Source organism: Thunnus thynnus, chromosome 15, assembly GCF_963924715.1.
Source record: "Thunnus thynnus chromosome 15, fThuThy2.1, whole genome shotgun sequence".
In the NCBI taxonomy this organism is placed as follows: Eukaryota; Metazoa; Chordata; class Actinopteri; order Scombriformes; family Scombridae; genus Thunnus; species Thunnus thynnus.
Window position 1 is genome coordinate 6,805,409 of NC_089531.1, and position 15,191 is coordinate 6,820,599.

At 38.8% G+C, this 15,191-nt stretch overlaps 2 protein-coding genes across 3 annotated transcripts; both read right to left on the bottom strand.

Annotated features, from left to right (window-relative positions):
- Positions 1 to 1,408: 1,408 nt before the first annotated feature.
- On the bottom strand, positions 1,409 to 8,177 carry tap2a (transporter associated with antigen processing, subunit type a). 2 transcript variants are annotated; one of them, XM_067612118.1, is made up of 11 exons: positions 7,482 to 8,175; positions 6,881 to 6,995; positions 6,663 to 6,793; positions 6,203 to 6,408; positions 5,741 to 5,938; positions 5,459 to 5,587; positions 4,335 to 4,523; positions 3,930 to 4,103; positions 3,196 to 3,355; positions 2,747 to 2,883; positions 1,409 to 2,089 (listed from the first exon to the last, which is right to left on the bottom strand). In XM_067612118.1, exons 1-11 carry the CDS (start codon positions 7,993 to 7,995, stop codon positions 1,883 to 1,885), a joined length of 2,160 nt encoding a protein of 719 aa, XP_067468219.1. In that variant the 5' UTR covers positions 7,996 to 8,175; the 3' UTR covers positions 1,409 to 1,882. The 2 variants fall into 2 exon arrangements, with proteins under 2 accessions (XP_067468219.1, XP_067468218.1); XM_067612117.1 differs by having other exon boundaries at positions 6,663 to 6,995; positions 7,482 to 8,177.
- Positions 8,178 to 9,866: 1,689 nt separating this feature from the next.
- On the bottom strand, positions 9,867 to 13,825 carry psmb9a (proteasome 20S subunit beta 9a). The gene is made up of 6 exons (XM_067612119.1): positions 13,471 to 13,825; positions 13,258 to 13,325; positions 13,001 to 13,132; positions 12,726 to 12,855; positions 10,980 to 11,121; positions 9,867 to 10,760 (listed from the first exon to the last, which is right to left on the bottom strand). The coding sequence occupies exons 1-6, from the start codon at positions 13,519 to 13,521 to the stop codon at positions 10,630 to 10,632; spliced, it is 654 nt and encodes a 217-aa protein (XP_067468220.1). The 5' UTR covers positions 13,522 to 13,825; the 3' UTR covers positions 9,867 to 10,629.
- Between the last annotated feature and the right edge of the window lie 1,366 nt (positions 13,826 to 15,191).

Sequence of the window (15,191 nt, forward strand, 5' to 3'; positions counted from 1 at the left end):
TTCCACTTTGTCCCCTCCATTGTAACTCGCAGGTGGCACACAGTTGCTGATGGGAAGCAGCCAAGTTTTACTGATGAGTCACCGAGCTGGAAATACAGCTCTTATCTGCAAACAGTGACGTTTTTAGGAACAATGAGCAACGATGAACAGCTTTATTTTAAGTTTGACTGCCACACATTTTTATTAGTTCATTCAGGAGAGATTGGAAAGCTTTCATAAGCACCACAACAGTTCCCAAAGAGGAAGATCCTTCAGTTGATGTTGACCTATGTGCAGTATAACCCAAGTTTTAAAAAAGGACTATAAACTGCACTTAAGTCCAGTATATTTATACTGTTGGCTGTGAAACAAAAAGTCACATGAGGGACAATAATTCTTGAACTTCACAACTTATACAGATGTTTTAAAAGTGTAATATCCTAATGCCAATGTGTGAATAACGCTGCTTCTTCGTGCAGTTTGGGTCGCCATATCATACCCCCATATTTGTATGAATCACTCTGGGACACGTGCTGGATGTGCAATTGCAGAGCAGTTGCACATCAGTACAGTCGCTTAGTGGAATGTGAATTTAAGAAAGAGAAAGAAAATAACTGGGCACTGAGGAGAAAGAACACGTGTGTACACAAAACCTTTTAAGGATACATTAAGTTTTAAAAAATCTCGTAATCATCAGAATCCAGGAGCGATGAGCACCTAATTTGAGACACGTGACTTTGATCACCATTTTGTGGATGCATAGAAGTCTCGACAAAATGGCGACAAATGTTGCCTTACCTGAGCGTGAACCTTGACGATAGAGGGTGTTGGTGTATTGACATGATGCTGCCTATCACTGCACGGTGCATTTGGTGTTTATGACACATATCATCAGGCAGCTTTCCATAAAGCATCACAGCCAGAAACAAAAAGTATGTCTGGGACTTTCCAGGTCAGCTCAAGCAGTAAAACCCAACCCACAATCATAATGCTATCAGTTGGTTTATAGCCAAAAGGAGAAAATGAAATGTGATTATAAAAATCAAAAGGCATAACAAGTATAACAAATATGCAAACGTGCTCATTTATTCTTTTCATAGGAGTGATTTCTCTTCACTTTTCTTCCCACAGTACAGTAAACACATCTATAAACAAATATATTTTTATAAAACCTATAAAATTAGAACTTTCCCTGAGGAGTTGATGACTAAACTAAAATGAACTACATATTTCTATGCTGCAAGTACATGAAATTTTGCTCTACACTTTATTCAAATAAGGTTTGACTGACCTTCTGGCTGAAGTCAACTGAGGTCATCGACAATGATCCAAATTTTCTGACATTGCTGATTAATCTTTTATTTGATAAGTATCCGTGAAGCAACCTTTGGCCATTTCAAACATAAATAAAGGTTTATGGTCTGAGCTGTGTGCTTTCATGTCCAACTTTTATTCATCTTAACAAATACAAGGACATGAAATTGAAAATGATCACATAGTTGACATAGTATTCTATGCATTAGTAAAAAAAAAACAAACAAACCACTCATGAACAGTATTTTATGAATGAACAATTAAACATTTTAATATTTTTATTTTTCAATTAAAGATGAACAATTAATTGTAAATTGCAAATGAAATTTCTGCAAGATAAATAAGAATAAATGTGTCACACACTAGTCACACATTTGTAAAGGTGCTTTTTTTTGGCAACATACAGAATAAAGAATATATTCTCTGAAAAAACATATGTTTAATTTTCACTATTTATACAAAACCATCTTAATTCAATATTTACATAAACTCCACCACGTTCTCACACATTTATATCAGGTTAACTGCTGTCAAACACATGCAACACAGTAACATCAAGCTATAGCATCAGCTCAATGGCAGTAGTTTATCATTGTGGCGAGTCTCCCTCAGTGAAGAGCTTCTCTCTCAGTTTGTAGTAGCTCCCCTTCATGTCCATCAGCTCCCGGTGAGTCCCTCGCTCCTGAACTCTGCCGTCACCAACCACAACAATCTGATCTGCCTTCTCAATGGTCTTCAGCCGGTGAGCGATCACCAGCAGCGTCTGGTTGGGACAGCTAGCCAGGGCCTGCTGAACCTGTGCACAGCAAGTGACAGAAATATTTATTATCCAACGTCCGCCTGGGATCTTTCTGTCTGTCACACAGACTGTTGTGAATGCAAACATTGATTTTTTTTTTTCTTTTCTTTTAAGCAGTGAAACACTTGGTTTACAAATTACTAAAATTGTCTTTAACCGCACAGTTTGCAATGGAACTATTCCCACATGTATATCCTGCGATATTGATGTTGTCACGAGATATTGTTTAGATGTTGGAAAGCACTAAACACATTTAAGGGAAACATTTTTTGAGGCGAATTACTTTTTTTCTGAAAGTTGACATTTTTCTTTTTTGTTTTTGAGCTTTGAGCTCTAAAAAGCATGTAAAGATTTGATTTTCATCAATCAGGTCTTGATTATCCTGCCAGAAACTCTAAAACAGACATGTTTTTTTTATATTGCTTGTTTCATTTTAGCAATTCTTATTGATTACCTGTTCAATGATGTGTGTAGTTTTACACTTCTGCAGCACTTCCTCTATATATCTATTAAATACTGACTTTATGTTTTACTGGTGAATACAGATAAATGTTCATAGACTATTGGCTCAAGTGATACAAGAGGCTTCAGATCTTCAACCACATTTACCAAACACATGATTAGACAACACAGTTTTAAAAAGATGCAACTTACTTTATTTTCACACTCAGCATCCAGAGAGCTGGTAATTTCATCCAGAATGAGGACCTGTGGCTGTCTAACCAGGGCTCGAGCGATGGCGATCCGCTGCCGCTCACTCTTGGACAACTGGCCGCCACCCTCACCCACCTCTGAGAAATGGACATAAATCATAAAATCATAACAGATTGAGGTTTGAGTAACATAAAATAATAATAATAAGATGAAGGGGTTCAGAACTAACACCGCAAATACTGTATGTGTTTATTTAGTCTTTATGTAAAATTTAATCTACATAAATGTTTAAAATAAATAAATAAAAAGTGCTTCCATCATCAATCTTGTTCTCCAAATGATTTTTTTCCACCGTCATTCACCCAACTTTCCTCTAACATCTAAAGCAGGTTTCTATGTGTTCATTCAGACATGTAAAAACAGCATGAGAGGCGGTTATATCTGTTTACCCGTATCATAGCCTTTCTCCAGCTGCTTGATGAATTCGTGGGCGTTGGCTTTGTGTGCTGCTTCCTGGATCTCTTCCAGTGAGCAGTCATCAAGCCCGTAGGCGATGTTGCGTCTGACGGAGCCGGAGAAGAGCACAGGCTCCTGGCTCACCACTGCGATCTGTGAAAACAAATTCTCATTAGCTTGACTGAATGAATACCTGTTATACATAAAAAGTCTAATTCACACTCAAATCTTCCTACACAATAAGATTGTATTTTTAATCTCAGGGGTTTCACTTTTTTCTCAATATGATGAGGCTAAAGGCAATTTTATTTAATTTTGTGATAGCAACTGCTAAATATTGGGACTTGTGGGCACTATTGGATGAAGTGTGTGACCTTGATGCATTTAACTGTGGCTTTAATGTGTATACGTGAGGGGGGAAATATTATATAATATACAGCACCAGTAAACAGTTTGGACACTTTCTCATTCATAGGAAAGTGTGTCCAAACTTTTAACTGTTACCGTATATCTTCCAGCCAGTCTACTTTAGAGTTCATTAATCAATACACACAATATATTGTTGTTGAACTGCATTCTGGTCTAAAGAGGCTTGTCCCCTCTGCTTTTTTCACGGAGGACCTTTTTTGTATGATTAGTGAATGTTATTTGGAAAATGTAGACCAGTTTGAAAAGAGAGAGAGATTAAAAATCTGACAGAAACTGAAGACTTTTGTTTGGACATTACCTTCTTGTGGAGGAAACGGTGTTCATAGGATTTTAGCGGCTCATTGTCCAAAAGGATTTGTCCATCCTGTGGCTCGTAGAATCGCTCCAGCAGACTCACACAGGTGCTTTTTCCTTCTCCAGACGGACCCACCAGAGCCGTCATCTGACCTGGCTTCAGCTCCAAAGAAAAATCCTGAAACAAAGAGATAACAGTGGTTGTAATAACACAGTACGACTACAATATTTGTCACTTATCCTGTAAAGGATATAGGGATCTTAATTTTATGTCTGTTTACGGTATATAAACTGTGAATACTTGGAGGGGAAAGCCTGAATTCAAAAAATATACGTTTCACTCTCTATTTCTGACCTGTTTTTTCTCTTTTCAAATGCTCAAATTGAATCCAAAGAGCTCAGATCTCACCTTCAGCACTGGTTTTTTGGGGTACGCAGGGTACGCAAAGTTAAGATGGCGGAAGCTGACGTGTCCTTTCAGCTGATCAGGTGTGAGTTTTCCCTCTGTGCTGACCAGAGGCTCTCGGTCCAGGTACTCAAACACTTTCCCAGCAGCCCCCACCGAGTTCAGCATGTCGCCGAAGATGTAAGTAAGAGTCTGGAAGATGGTGGTCATAGGACAGGGTTAGTAGACCAATCACTTAACAAGAGTGCCTAGAGTCAGAGTTGTAGTGTGTTAAATATAAGTTATTTTTGCAAGGAATCATAATAGCTATGAGTCATCCAGACCTCTTTGGTCATCTGGCACAAAGATGAGTTCAAAGTTTTGAGAAACCTCCTAGGTGCTAAATTAGCCTTCTTGAGGATTTCATTGTTCATTCTCTAACTTCTTTTAAAAGTAGCCTCAGAGCTTTTATCTTTCTATTGCCTTTTGAATAAAAAGTATAATGTTTGTTTTTGTGTTTAGTGTTTGTTAAAACCAAGAAGTTGTTAATGGGTCTCCGCTCATTTAGTATTACACTTCTATAACATTGTCAGACTCAAAATGCTCAGTTTTTAAAAAGTATCAAAATCAATTACGCAGAACCAGAGATATTTTTCCCTTGTCAAAACCTGATGCCTACATTACCCACAATGCAATTCAACCTCTGACAGTTCAGTCAGAGATTCAGGTGTGTTATGCTAGCAGTGACTGATGCAGCCTTGAGCCGCTAGCCTGAAGCAGAGATGAGGAGTGGGCTGTAGAGGTTGGGAGATGTTCACTTGAGGCAATTTATCAGACTTCATACAGCTCTCTCTGCAGCTACAAGAGTCTTTATGATACTTTTTCACATGCAAAACCTGTAAACAGACTTTGATGTGTAAAATCTGTGCACTTTACCTTTAATTTCTTTAAATGTAACATGCATTTCTTTCTGTCTTATTTTGCATGGTCATGATTTTTCCTTTGAATATGAAATACGCTAGTTTGCCTTGCCAAACTACTGAACTTTTTGTTAAATTGGCAATCACCATCCATGACTGACAATAAACCGAAAAGAGCATTATAGAATACAGATAATAATATATAATATAATAATTATATTTTCATACCCTGATGTTGTCTCCAAGGTCTGACTGATAGAGGATGAAGGAAACCAGGTTGCCAGTGGTCATTTGTCCCCTGTGGATGAACAGCCTGCCGTAGTACAACATGAAGACCTGCATGCCCAAACCTGTCAACTACACACACACACACACACAAACACACACACACACATATATACACACACACACACACACACACACACACTGGCATAAATACTGTGAAGTGAAATGAGGAGATATGAAATTGTAAAACAACCACAATTTCACAAAAAATGACAAACTTCTCACCCTCCGTGCAAGCAGGTAGACAGCGCTAACAATGTCACGACGGGTCTTGAGGGTCTGTGTGTCCATCAAGCGGTTGTCATAGCGACGGGCCTCATGTTTTTCTGTGTTAAAGCTCCGTACCACACGAATACCAGATACTACCTCATTTGCTGCTTCATTTGCCAGAGCCATTGAGTCCTGCAATGCTAGGGACAACCGCTGAGGAAGGAATAAAAAAGATGGAAAATTATATTTTTTTAATCTCAGTCTTCGATGAAATTTATTTTCAATCATTTCAAGGAGACTTTGATCTTCTGTTTAAACATCTAATAAAAACTATTGGCATTGCAGAGATGAAATATATCGTTTTAAACTTAATTCTTACAACAGACAGCAATACACAGCTCAAATTTGAACAACAAACAGTTTAAAATGCAGCAAATTTCAGTGCTTATTCAACATCTCTTATTAACCTGCTTTTACCTGGTAGTGTGTGTCATAAATGTTTTGTATGAGGCCGGTGATCGGCGTCTCCATCAGCACGAAGAATGTGAGCTTCCATGAAAGATTCATCATCAGAGAGATCATTCCCAACGTCTTGATGAATGTCCTCAGCAGCACGTTGACGTTCAGGCACACTGTTCTTCCCATCAGGTTGGTGTCTTTAGACAACCTGGATGTGATTTCACCTGCACAAAACATTAATAGAAATTAGCCTCTTCTTCCTCTTCTGTTATGCTCTATTTTGTCCTCTTTTCCTTCCTGTCCTGTCTTGGTATGTACAGCTTGACCTGTCTGGTCCAATATGTCATGTCAGGCCATGTACTGTACTATCTTACTCTATCTTTATATGTTCTGTCTTGACTTGACTTAATCTTTCCTTCATGCATGCTAAGAGATTATTCATACAGCATAACTGCATGCTCTATTATAAGAGTCTTACCTGTCTTTATGGTCTCATAGAATCCAATTTCCTGTTTGGTCAAAGCCTCAAACAGCTTGCCTTTCATTCTGCATGTGAAGGCACTGATGGCACAAAGTAAGAGACCCCCTCTGCAGCCTGCACTCACAGAGCTAATCAATAAATCAAAGAGAAAGTAAGTTAGATATTGATACATGCTGGTGGATGAATGTGGAGGGAAGAACAACATTGTCCCATACCTTCCCAGAGAGTACAGGCCCATGAAGAGGAGTGCAGATAGGAATTCACTCTGCTGGTAATGACTGCCAAGAATGTCAATGACTCTCCCGGTGTAGAACGGGATGAACATCTCACCTGAGAAGACACAATACATGCAGGTACACACGATCAGACACATAAATACAGAAACAGCATCATCATCATCATCATCATCATCATCATGAATCTTCCTCTGTGTGACCTTTGTTTCTGTTGTTTTTATTCAACCTGTAAAGTGTGCAGACTCACTGAGTGATGTTGCACTAGAAAACCAACCATGCAGGTGTAGTGTTTCTGTTCCCACATTGAGATACAAATTTTAAAAGTAGATGCAATTAATGCTAATGATTAAAATTTCCAATATTCAGAATTGTTAACTTTAAACTTTATGATTTGTATTTATGGGCCTGTATTTGCTTCTATTATTCCTGTCCCCTACTTCTATAATTTCTACATTATTTTTTTAGACTTTCAAATGCACCCTTTACAACATGGACTATCATCATCATCATCATCATCATCATCACTTTGCTGTATTTTCTTTGCATCACCACCACTTTCTTCCTCATCTGCTGCACTTACAGATCACAGCCAGCGACAGGAAAACAAACCCTCCAAACAACAAGGAATAGTAGGGTTTGTACAGCCTCAGGACTCTCATAAACAGCACTCTGGCCTTCTGTTTCTTCTCTTTACCGGCGGCCGCATCGTCGGCGTCCGGTATAGTGAGTTCCCAAAACAGCGCAGCAGCCAGCGACGCTCCGGCGAACATCAGCCAGCAGCGCATATCTGCCAACAAGCCGCACTGGCTCTCCTCATGGTAGACCACCCTAGTCCCGGTCTCAAACACCGCGGGCAGCACGCTGTGCGCCGTTATAAAACGAATCAGCACCGGTTTGAGGTTTCCAAGAGTGAACAGGGTTACAGCAATTAGAGCCAAACAACGGAGAGCCGCAGAAACCCAGAGACGTGAAAGATCACCAAAGACGCCGTGAGTCGCTACAAATCCTGACGCGTAAAATAAAGAAAGGTCGACGCAAACTGCTGAAGTCAAAGCAACGACTTTACGGAACACCGGTGCTGTATTGTCTGCCATTTTAGCAGCCAGTTTATCCTCAAATGACCTGCTCTGCAGCGGACCAGTGCCTTAGTTTTCAGATACTTTTAGTTTCATTTTCTCGCGGCAGCAGGGGTTTCCCTGAAACCCAGACAGCTGAAAGACTAAAAGCTGGAAGAGGACAATAAACTAAGCACCAGAGGCTTAAACACGAGGCTGAAGTTGGCATCTGATTCTCATCTACCACCCTATGGCTCCACCTTAAAACTGGCATAACGCCTGTAGATGTTCAGTCATTTTCGAGCTAATTCATGAAGTGAATAACGTAACAAATAGTGGGGAAATGAAATGAGGATGATTAGTAGACTGAAATTGTTCTAAATTATGAGCATTTCACTGTAGCATATTTTTCTTACTGTCCTTACTTATGATAAACTGATTTTCAGTCTTATTGCTATTTCTGCCTATTTACTGTGGGCTTACCTGCTCAGTATTAAACAGTCTTAACAAACCAATACTCCAGTATGACAGGAGATGTCAAAGGGTATCATAATCCTGAGTTTTATTAATTTTTGCTGTAGCATTTTTGTTTCTTATTGATCTCAATCCCTTTATTATATTTGTGAAAATGAAATGAAGGTTGATTTCATTGCTTTTTTTTCCCATCCAGACCACATTAGATCAGGTCCAGATCAGAAACCACTATACTTAGACCTGTCAAATCTGGACTAGATTATCATGGAAACTCCAGAGAATCAATAAAACATAGTTTCAGATTTGTGAAACCTTTACTCTATTTGTGAAAATGTAAAAAAGGGTGATTTCTCTGATTTTCTCCAATCCAGACCACATTAGACCAGGTCAACATCAAAAACCATTATACTTAGAACTGTCAAACCTGGACTAGATTAACATGGAGACTCCAGAGAATCAATAAAACACAGTTTCTGATTTGTGAAACCTTCATTCTATTTGTGAAAATGCAAAAAGGGATGATAACACTCCCTTTTTTTGCATCTAAACCACATTAGACCATGTCCAGTCAAAACAATCAAAACATCTTCATAGATTGGTCAATTGGTTAATTTACTCTTCAAATTCTCACATCAACAAAATTACTCTTGTTCTTTCACCTTTCCTCTAACTGGCCATGGTCAACCCCTCTCACTGCTTCTGCCAATGTTAGTCTCCTCACTTTTTCCAAAGCCTGTACCGTGGCATGTGTTAGAAGTACCATAATTCAGCCATTAGTGTGCTTGTTTTTCATTAATCTATATCTGGGGTTGTAATATTCTGTGACAGTCTGGACAACTAATTGAAGACTATGGGTTTCACCTGATCTGGACTGTTCCTGCGGACAGAGACTCGGTGAGCTGATCACATTCAGGATGTAGAGTAAAGGTTTCACAAATCTGAAACTGTGTTTTTAAGACACTTTAGCCTCTCTGAGATAATCTAGTCCAGATTTGACAGGTCTGGTTTGTGATCTGGACCTGGTCTAATGTGGTCTGGATGGAAGAAAAGTAGTGAAATCGTCCTTTTTTGCATTTTCACAAATAAAGTAAAGGGTTTGAGATCATCAAGAAAAACTACTACAGTAAAAATTAATAAAACTCAGGATTATGATACCCTTTGACATCTCCTGTCATATTGGAGTATCAGTTTCTTAAGACTTTTTAATACTGAGCAGATAAGACCACAGCAAATAGGCAGAAATAGCAATAAGACTGAAAAGCAGTTTACCATGAGTAAGGGCAAAAAGAAAAATATGCTACAGTTAAAATGCTCAAATATTACACAGGATGAAAACTTAAATGATAACATCCAGTGTCTGAGACAGTATTCTCCCTTCAAACATAAAAAAACAGTTTCTGAAAGAATGGTTCATTGTAAAAAAGAGACAAAAAAAGTAAAGCTTTCAACAAAGGGCTTTTATTTAATTTGAATATCCACATAATACACATTAAAGCACATGTGGGGCTCATTGTGAGCGCATCCACTATGATTCAAAATGCATGTAAATGTTAGCAGGCTAAACCAGGTGACAGTGACATACCATCAACCAGGCATCGTAATCGAATTTGAAAACTACAGTCACATCTACTACAGTCTACAGTTCAGTGATGATGTCAGGCCTTTTCTAAATGAGAGAGGTCTGGTGGCTATAAAACAGTTCTTAGATGTGATAGTCAATTTCAATTTCTATCCACCTATTTAACCCTTTGAATCTGACCTTAATCTAGTTGAGGGATGGAGCTAAGTAACGTTCAGCATTAGATAACCTTATGAGAATTACACCCAGGGACTCAAATTAACAAACTACTATGTGTCAGTAATTTTTTGGCAGGTAAATCCTTTAACTGTAAGCTTCTTCTTCCTTATATTTCAAAGTCTGTTAATGATGAAGCACAAACCTTTTCTGATAATCTGAGGGTGTGAGCATCATTTTAAATTACACTAAGGCTTCCTGATAATACATACTGTATGAAATAGGTTTGGAAATCAAAGAGCAATACAAGGACATTTCTGTTTTATTAAAAATGTTAGCAAATGTATTCTTGACTAGTATTTTTAAGTTTACAAGTAGAGTTTAGTGTCATGGCTGTTGTGAGAAAAACAATTATCTCATTGTGTTCTGCACAACAGTGGCCTGGCACACTAAAGATGGAAAAATTATGACATATCAAAGAAGGTGGGTAAGTTATTCCCTAGAACAACTTTCTGCTCTGTGCCGTGTTCATCGATGGTGACAATATAGGCCACGCCGCCGCTGGAGCCGTCACGGTTCATAGCCAAAGAGAGAGCTACGAGAGAGAGAGAGAGAGAAAAAAATTGAGCTTTTCATAAGAAGAAATATTGAATATAACATGATACAATACATGATCTTGCACACCTACAAGACAATAATAACTCTTTTCAGACGTCACTACCAGACGCTGCAAATGTCTGGTCTCTCTTATAAACATCCAACAACCTGTCTTGACAAAAAAAAACGACTTTCTGTGGGAATACTGTACACTTACTGTTGACAACAAACTGCTGGCACTCCTCTTTTTTCATGCCCTTGCGATACTCAGCATCAACAAACCCATAAACATATGAGCTGCCAGAACCACCAACTGCAAAAGGTTGTCTTGTCAGGAGGCCACTCAGGGTTGCAAACACCTGGGAGAGATCAGAGGGACAAGAGAGATTTTAATGTCATTCTGTATGGATCCACACAGAAAATGAGGAATATACAGTGCTGGCTACAAGAGCTATTTTATACAGAGAACCTTGCAGACCAAGTTTTAGCAGATGCTAAGTCAGTGGTAGCAAAATAGCGGCCCGTGGGCCAAATCTGGCCTTCTGGCACAAATATTTGCCCCCCTTTAATGTGTGAATTCTAACGTTGTTTTAATTCCACAACTTTAGCCTATTCAAGTATACCAGATGTGTTCTTCACTAACAAACAGATGGCAATCGAACAGAAATGGTGTGTTCATGCCATTTTTTACCGAACTTTCAATCAACCACAAAAGCAGGCTGCTGTTAATCATGTAGGTAACCAATAACGTCTCAAGTCTAGTGCAAAAAGAACATACATGTATGAGTCACTTTTAGCCAAATGAATATTAAAATGTGTTAGCCCTCCACTGCGCTGGTTAACGGCCCTCCAATGAAAAATCCTGAAAAAACTGGCCCATGGTTGAACCTAATTGCTGACCCCTGCTCTAAAAGTTACACAGACCTTAATTCCCTTTATCTATCCATGCAAGTTAAGTCTCTAACTAACTCATCACCATATGTATGTACCAAACCATATACTGTATAATTTTACATAATCACACAGTACATCACTCACATCACATCCTTCTACAGGAGCAATTAGGGTTAAATGCTCTGACTAAGGGCACCTTTGCAAAATATATTATGGAAAGAGCGATTGTTGAAGAGCAGGAAGGAGGAGGAGCCCGGCTTGATCAGAGCTTACATATACAGGACTGAGTTCAGGTGTGAACTTACCTGCAGCAGAACCCTGGGCTCTCTACTGGCAACATTTGTTTGCCTGAGTGAAATTGTGATTTCCTTTGTTCTTAGTACATTTATGTTCACCGTGTCTTAATGCTTGGAGTATTTATGTTAAGTTTGATTAGTTGTTGTGCATTGCAATATACTTATAAGTTACCTGGCATCCAAATGTATTAAGTTTGATGTATAGTGATAACATGATATCTACTTTCTGTTTAGATTAAAAAAAAAAATGTGTTTTGCTTTTTGTTACTACAGTTGGATGTTTGAGCTTCACTCTGCAGAATGATGTATGTGCAGAGTTTGACACTAGAGAGCTGTTTTCACATTTATCTGCTGATGAGGGAAAAGTTTCTCTGTGCTCATCGTCAATTGAGTTTAAGAGGTGGGTCTACGAGCATGACTTGTGACCTCGAAACAAGCCGGTGCCAGTCGTGGTCCAGTATGCAACTTACACATGTGTGATGTGGAAACTTGAGGCCTCCAGTGCACATAAACTGAGAATTAACTTTACAGTGAAGTAGGAGGAATCTTGTGTCTAGTATTTTTCTTTTTAAAATGAACAATGTTTGCATATTCATCAATTCTGTATTTATTAATGAGGGAGAAGGAGGAGATATAATTTTAAGGATTTTAATGAGGTAATCCTTTTTTTCTGGAAAGATCAGAATTGTTTTATATATTTTAAAACGTGTCTGGAGAGGATCTTTAAATTTTTCACTTTCTTTTACATTTTACATTCATATGTGACTACTGACCTGCCCTCCCTCCCTTCTGTCCCAGCCTGCGACGATGAGATGTGCTGACAGCTCCTCCTTGTACTTATATGAGATGTTCTTCACCAGAGTGGCAGCTGAGCGAACCTGAGGGTCCTCACCTATCTCCAAACTGACATAAGAAGGCAAAAATAAGACTCTCATACAAATAGAGAAAGACAAAAACAGAATATCACAGAATATCATGGCTAGAAATGTTTGGACTGTTTTTACCTCTTCATTTTATTCATGTCAGTATGCTTTGACTGTGTATTTACCTGTGAACATCGAGCTGATAGTTGACCATCTCAGCGATGGTCTGAGCATCTGCTGCAGAGCCTGACAGAGCACAGTAGATCTTGTCATGGAGGGGAGACAGCTTGTTCATCACCCTGTTGACCACTGATGCTCTGAATGGAGGGATGAAGAGGGAGAGTGTGATTGAAGAGAAAAGAAGTTGATATAGAGAGAAAAGAAGAGGAGATGGAGAGATATAAGTAATTATGTGTGTAATATATATATATATGCAACTTACCCTGCAGACACTCGGGAGTCAGACCCCAACACAACTCCTCCATCGAACTCTATAGCAATGATAGTTGTCTAGAAACAGAGGCAAAGCAATAAATATTCATTATTCAGTCTATGCACCTGAAACCGTCAGTTCATGTGATCAAGGAAAGTTCAAAGTATTCAGTGTTTGCAGCGCCATCAAATCTTTCACACATATTCAAAATCTTGTACTTACTCCGGTTTTCACCTCCTCAGACAACCATTCTGGTCCCGTTCCTTCCAACATGTTGATGCACTGCAGCTACAAAAACGACCAAACCGATCGTGTGCAAGCGACGTTCAGGTGACACCAAACGTAAACCGAAACGTTCAGTCGAGCAGAACAGGTTTTATAATGTTTTCCAATCGTCGGAAAACTTCTCTTTAGCTTTAAAAGTTGTTTAAACGCGTTTGGTTTGCCAAATTAACGCTACAATCATATATCAGGCGGACGCCATGTTTTCCTGGATCAAAATCGAAATAGAAAGTTAAATTGTTCCTCCTCTGCAGTGAGCAGTAACTAACTCAGCCTAGACATACACAACAAACTACTGACTGCAGTATATTTTGGCTCAGTGGGGATGAAGCACTCTTCAAGTGTGCATTGAGCTTTGTGTTAAGATAACTTTAATTTTTCTATATGCAGCTGTATGCAACACTTAAACCCCGATTTACCTCAGGGACAGTAAAGTAGCCTTTATCTTATCTTATCCTTAACAGTTGCCTATGTATGGGCCACAAAGACATTAAATGCCATGGAACAATAAAAACATACAGTATATTGTACCGGACTGTGTTCATGTTAGTGTTTAACTGTTATGATTGTAACTGCGAGAAATGTTAGTTAGTTCAGACATAAGGTCTGCTGAGTTGCAGTACTGATATTTCCAGACTGTCAGTGAACATGTTGTTGTCAGACGCGTGTCCGTCATGGCTTCTTTTTCCTGTTTTGACACTCGGCACTTAGACGATGTTACGAGAGGCCAAGTGTGAATGGCAAGTGAAGAGTCAGGGCAGCCCTTTTGTTATTTTTGGCGTTGGCTAGGGCCCACAGTAGCCTGTGTTATTGTGCGCAATAAAGTTGCAGGAAAAACCGACTAACGTCTCGCCGTCTGTTATCGAGGGACGTTACAATATAATACAATGCAATATAATACAAGTTTTAGGCACTAAAAATAATACCCTGAATAGTTTTTATTTATCAATCAATACTGTAAGAACAACAGTGTAAAAAAGTAAAAGTAGCAAAATGTAGTTAAAGTATTGCAGTAAAAGTAGTGGTTTGGTCCTTCTGACCAGAGTTAGAGCAGCATGTTACTGTTGTAGTTGCTGGAGGTGGAGCTAGTTTCAACTACTTTATATACAATTAGCTAGTTTAGTTCAGTGGTTCCCAACCTAGGGGTCTGGCCCCTCCAAAGGGTCAGCAGATAAATCTGAGGGGTCGTGAGATGATTAATGGGAGAGGAAAGAAGAAAAAACAAAGTTCTGATACACAAATCTGTTTTCAGTTTTTGGACTTTTTCTCTTATCTTTGATTTTTGGTGAAATATTGGATCATTTGACCATTTATTGAAATCAAACCATGTGAGAAGTTTAGAGGGAAAAATCACTATTTAAAATCACTATTAGAAAGTACAATATTTCCCTTTGAAATGTAGTGGAGTGGAAGTATAAAGTTGCTAAAATAGAAATACTCGAGTACAAGTACCTCAAAATTGTACTTAAGTACAGTACCTGAGTAAATGTACTATTTGGCATGAGCAGCTTTGCCTTTAAAACAGCAGCAGCTCTCCTCGGTACACCGGCACAGTTTTTCAGCTACTTGGCAGGTCGGTTTTTCCTGCATCTTGGAGAAGTTGCTACAGTTCTGTGGATTTCGGCGTCTCTTCTGCTTCTGTATCTTCATGTAATCCCAGA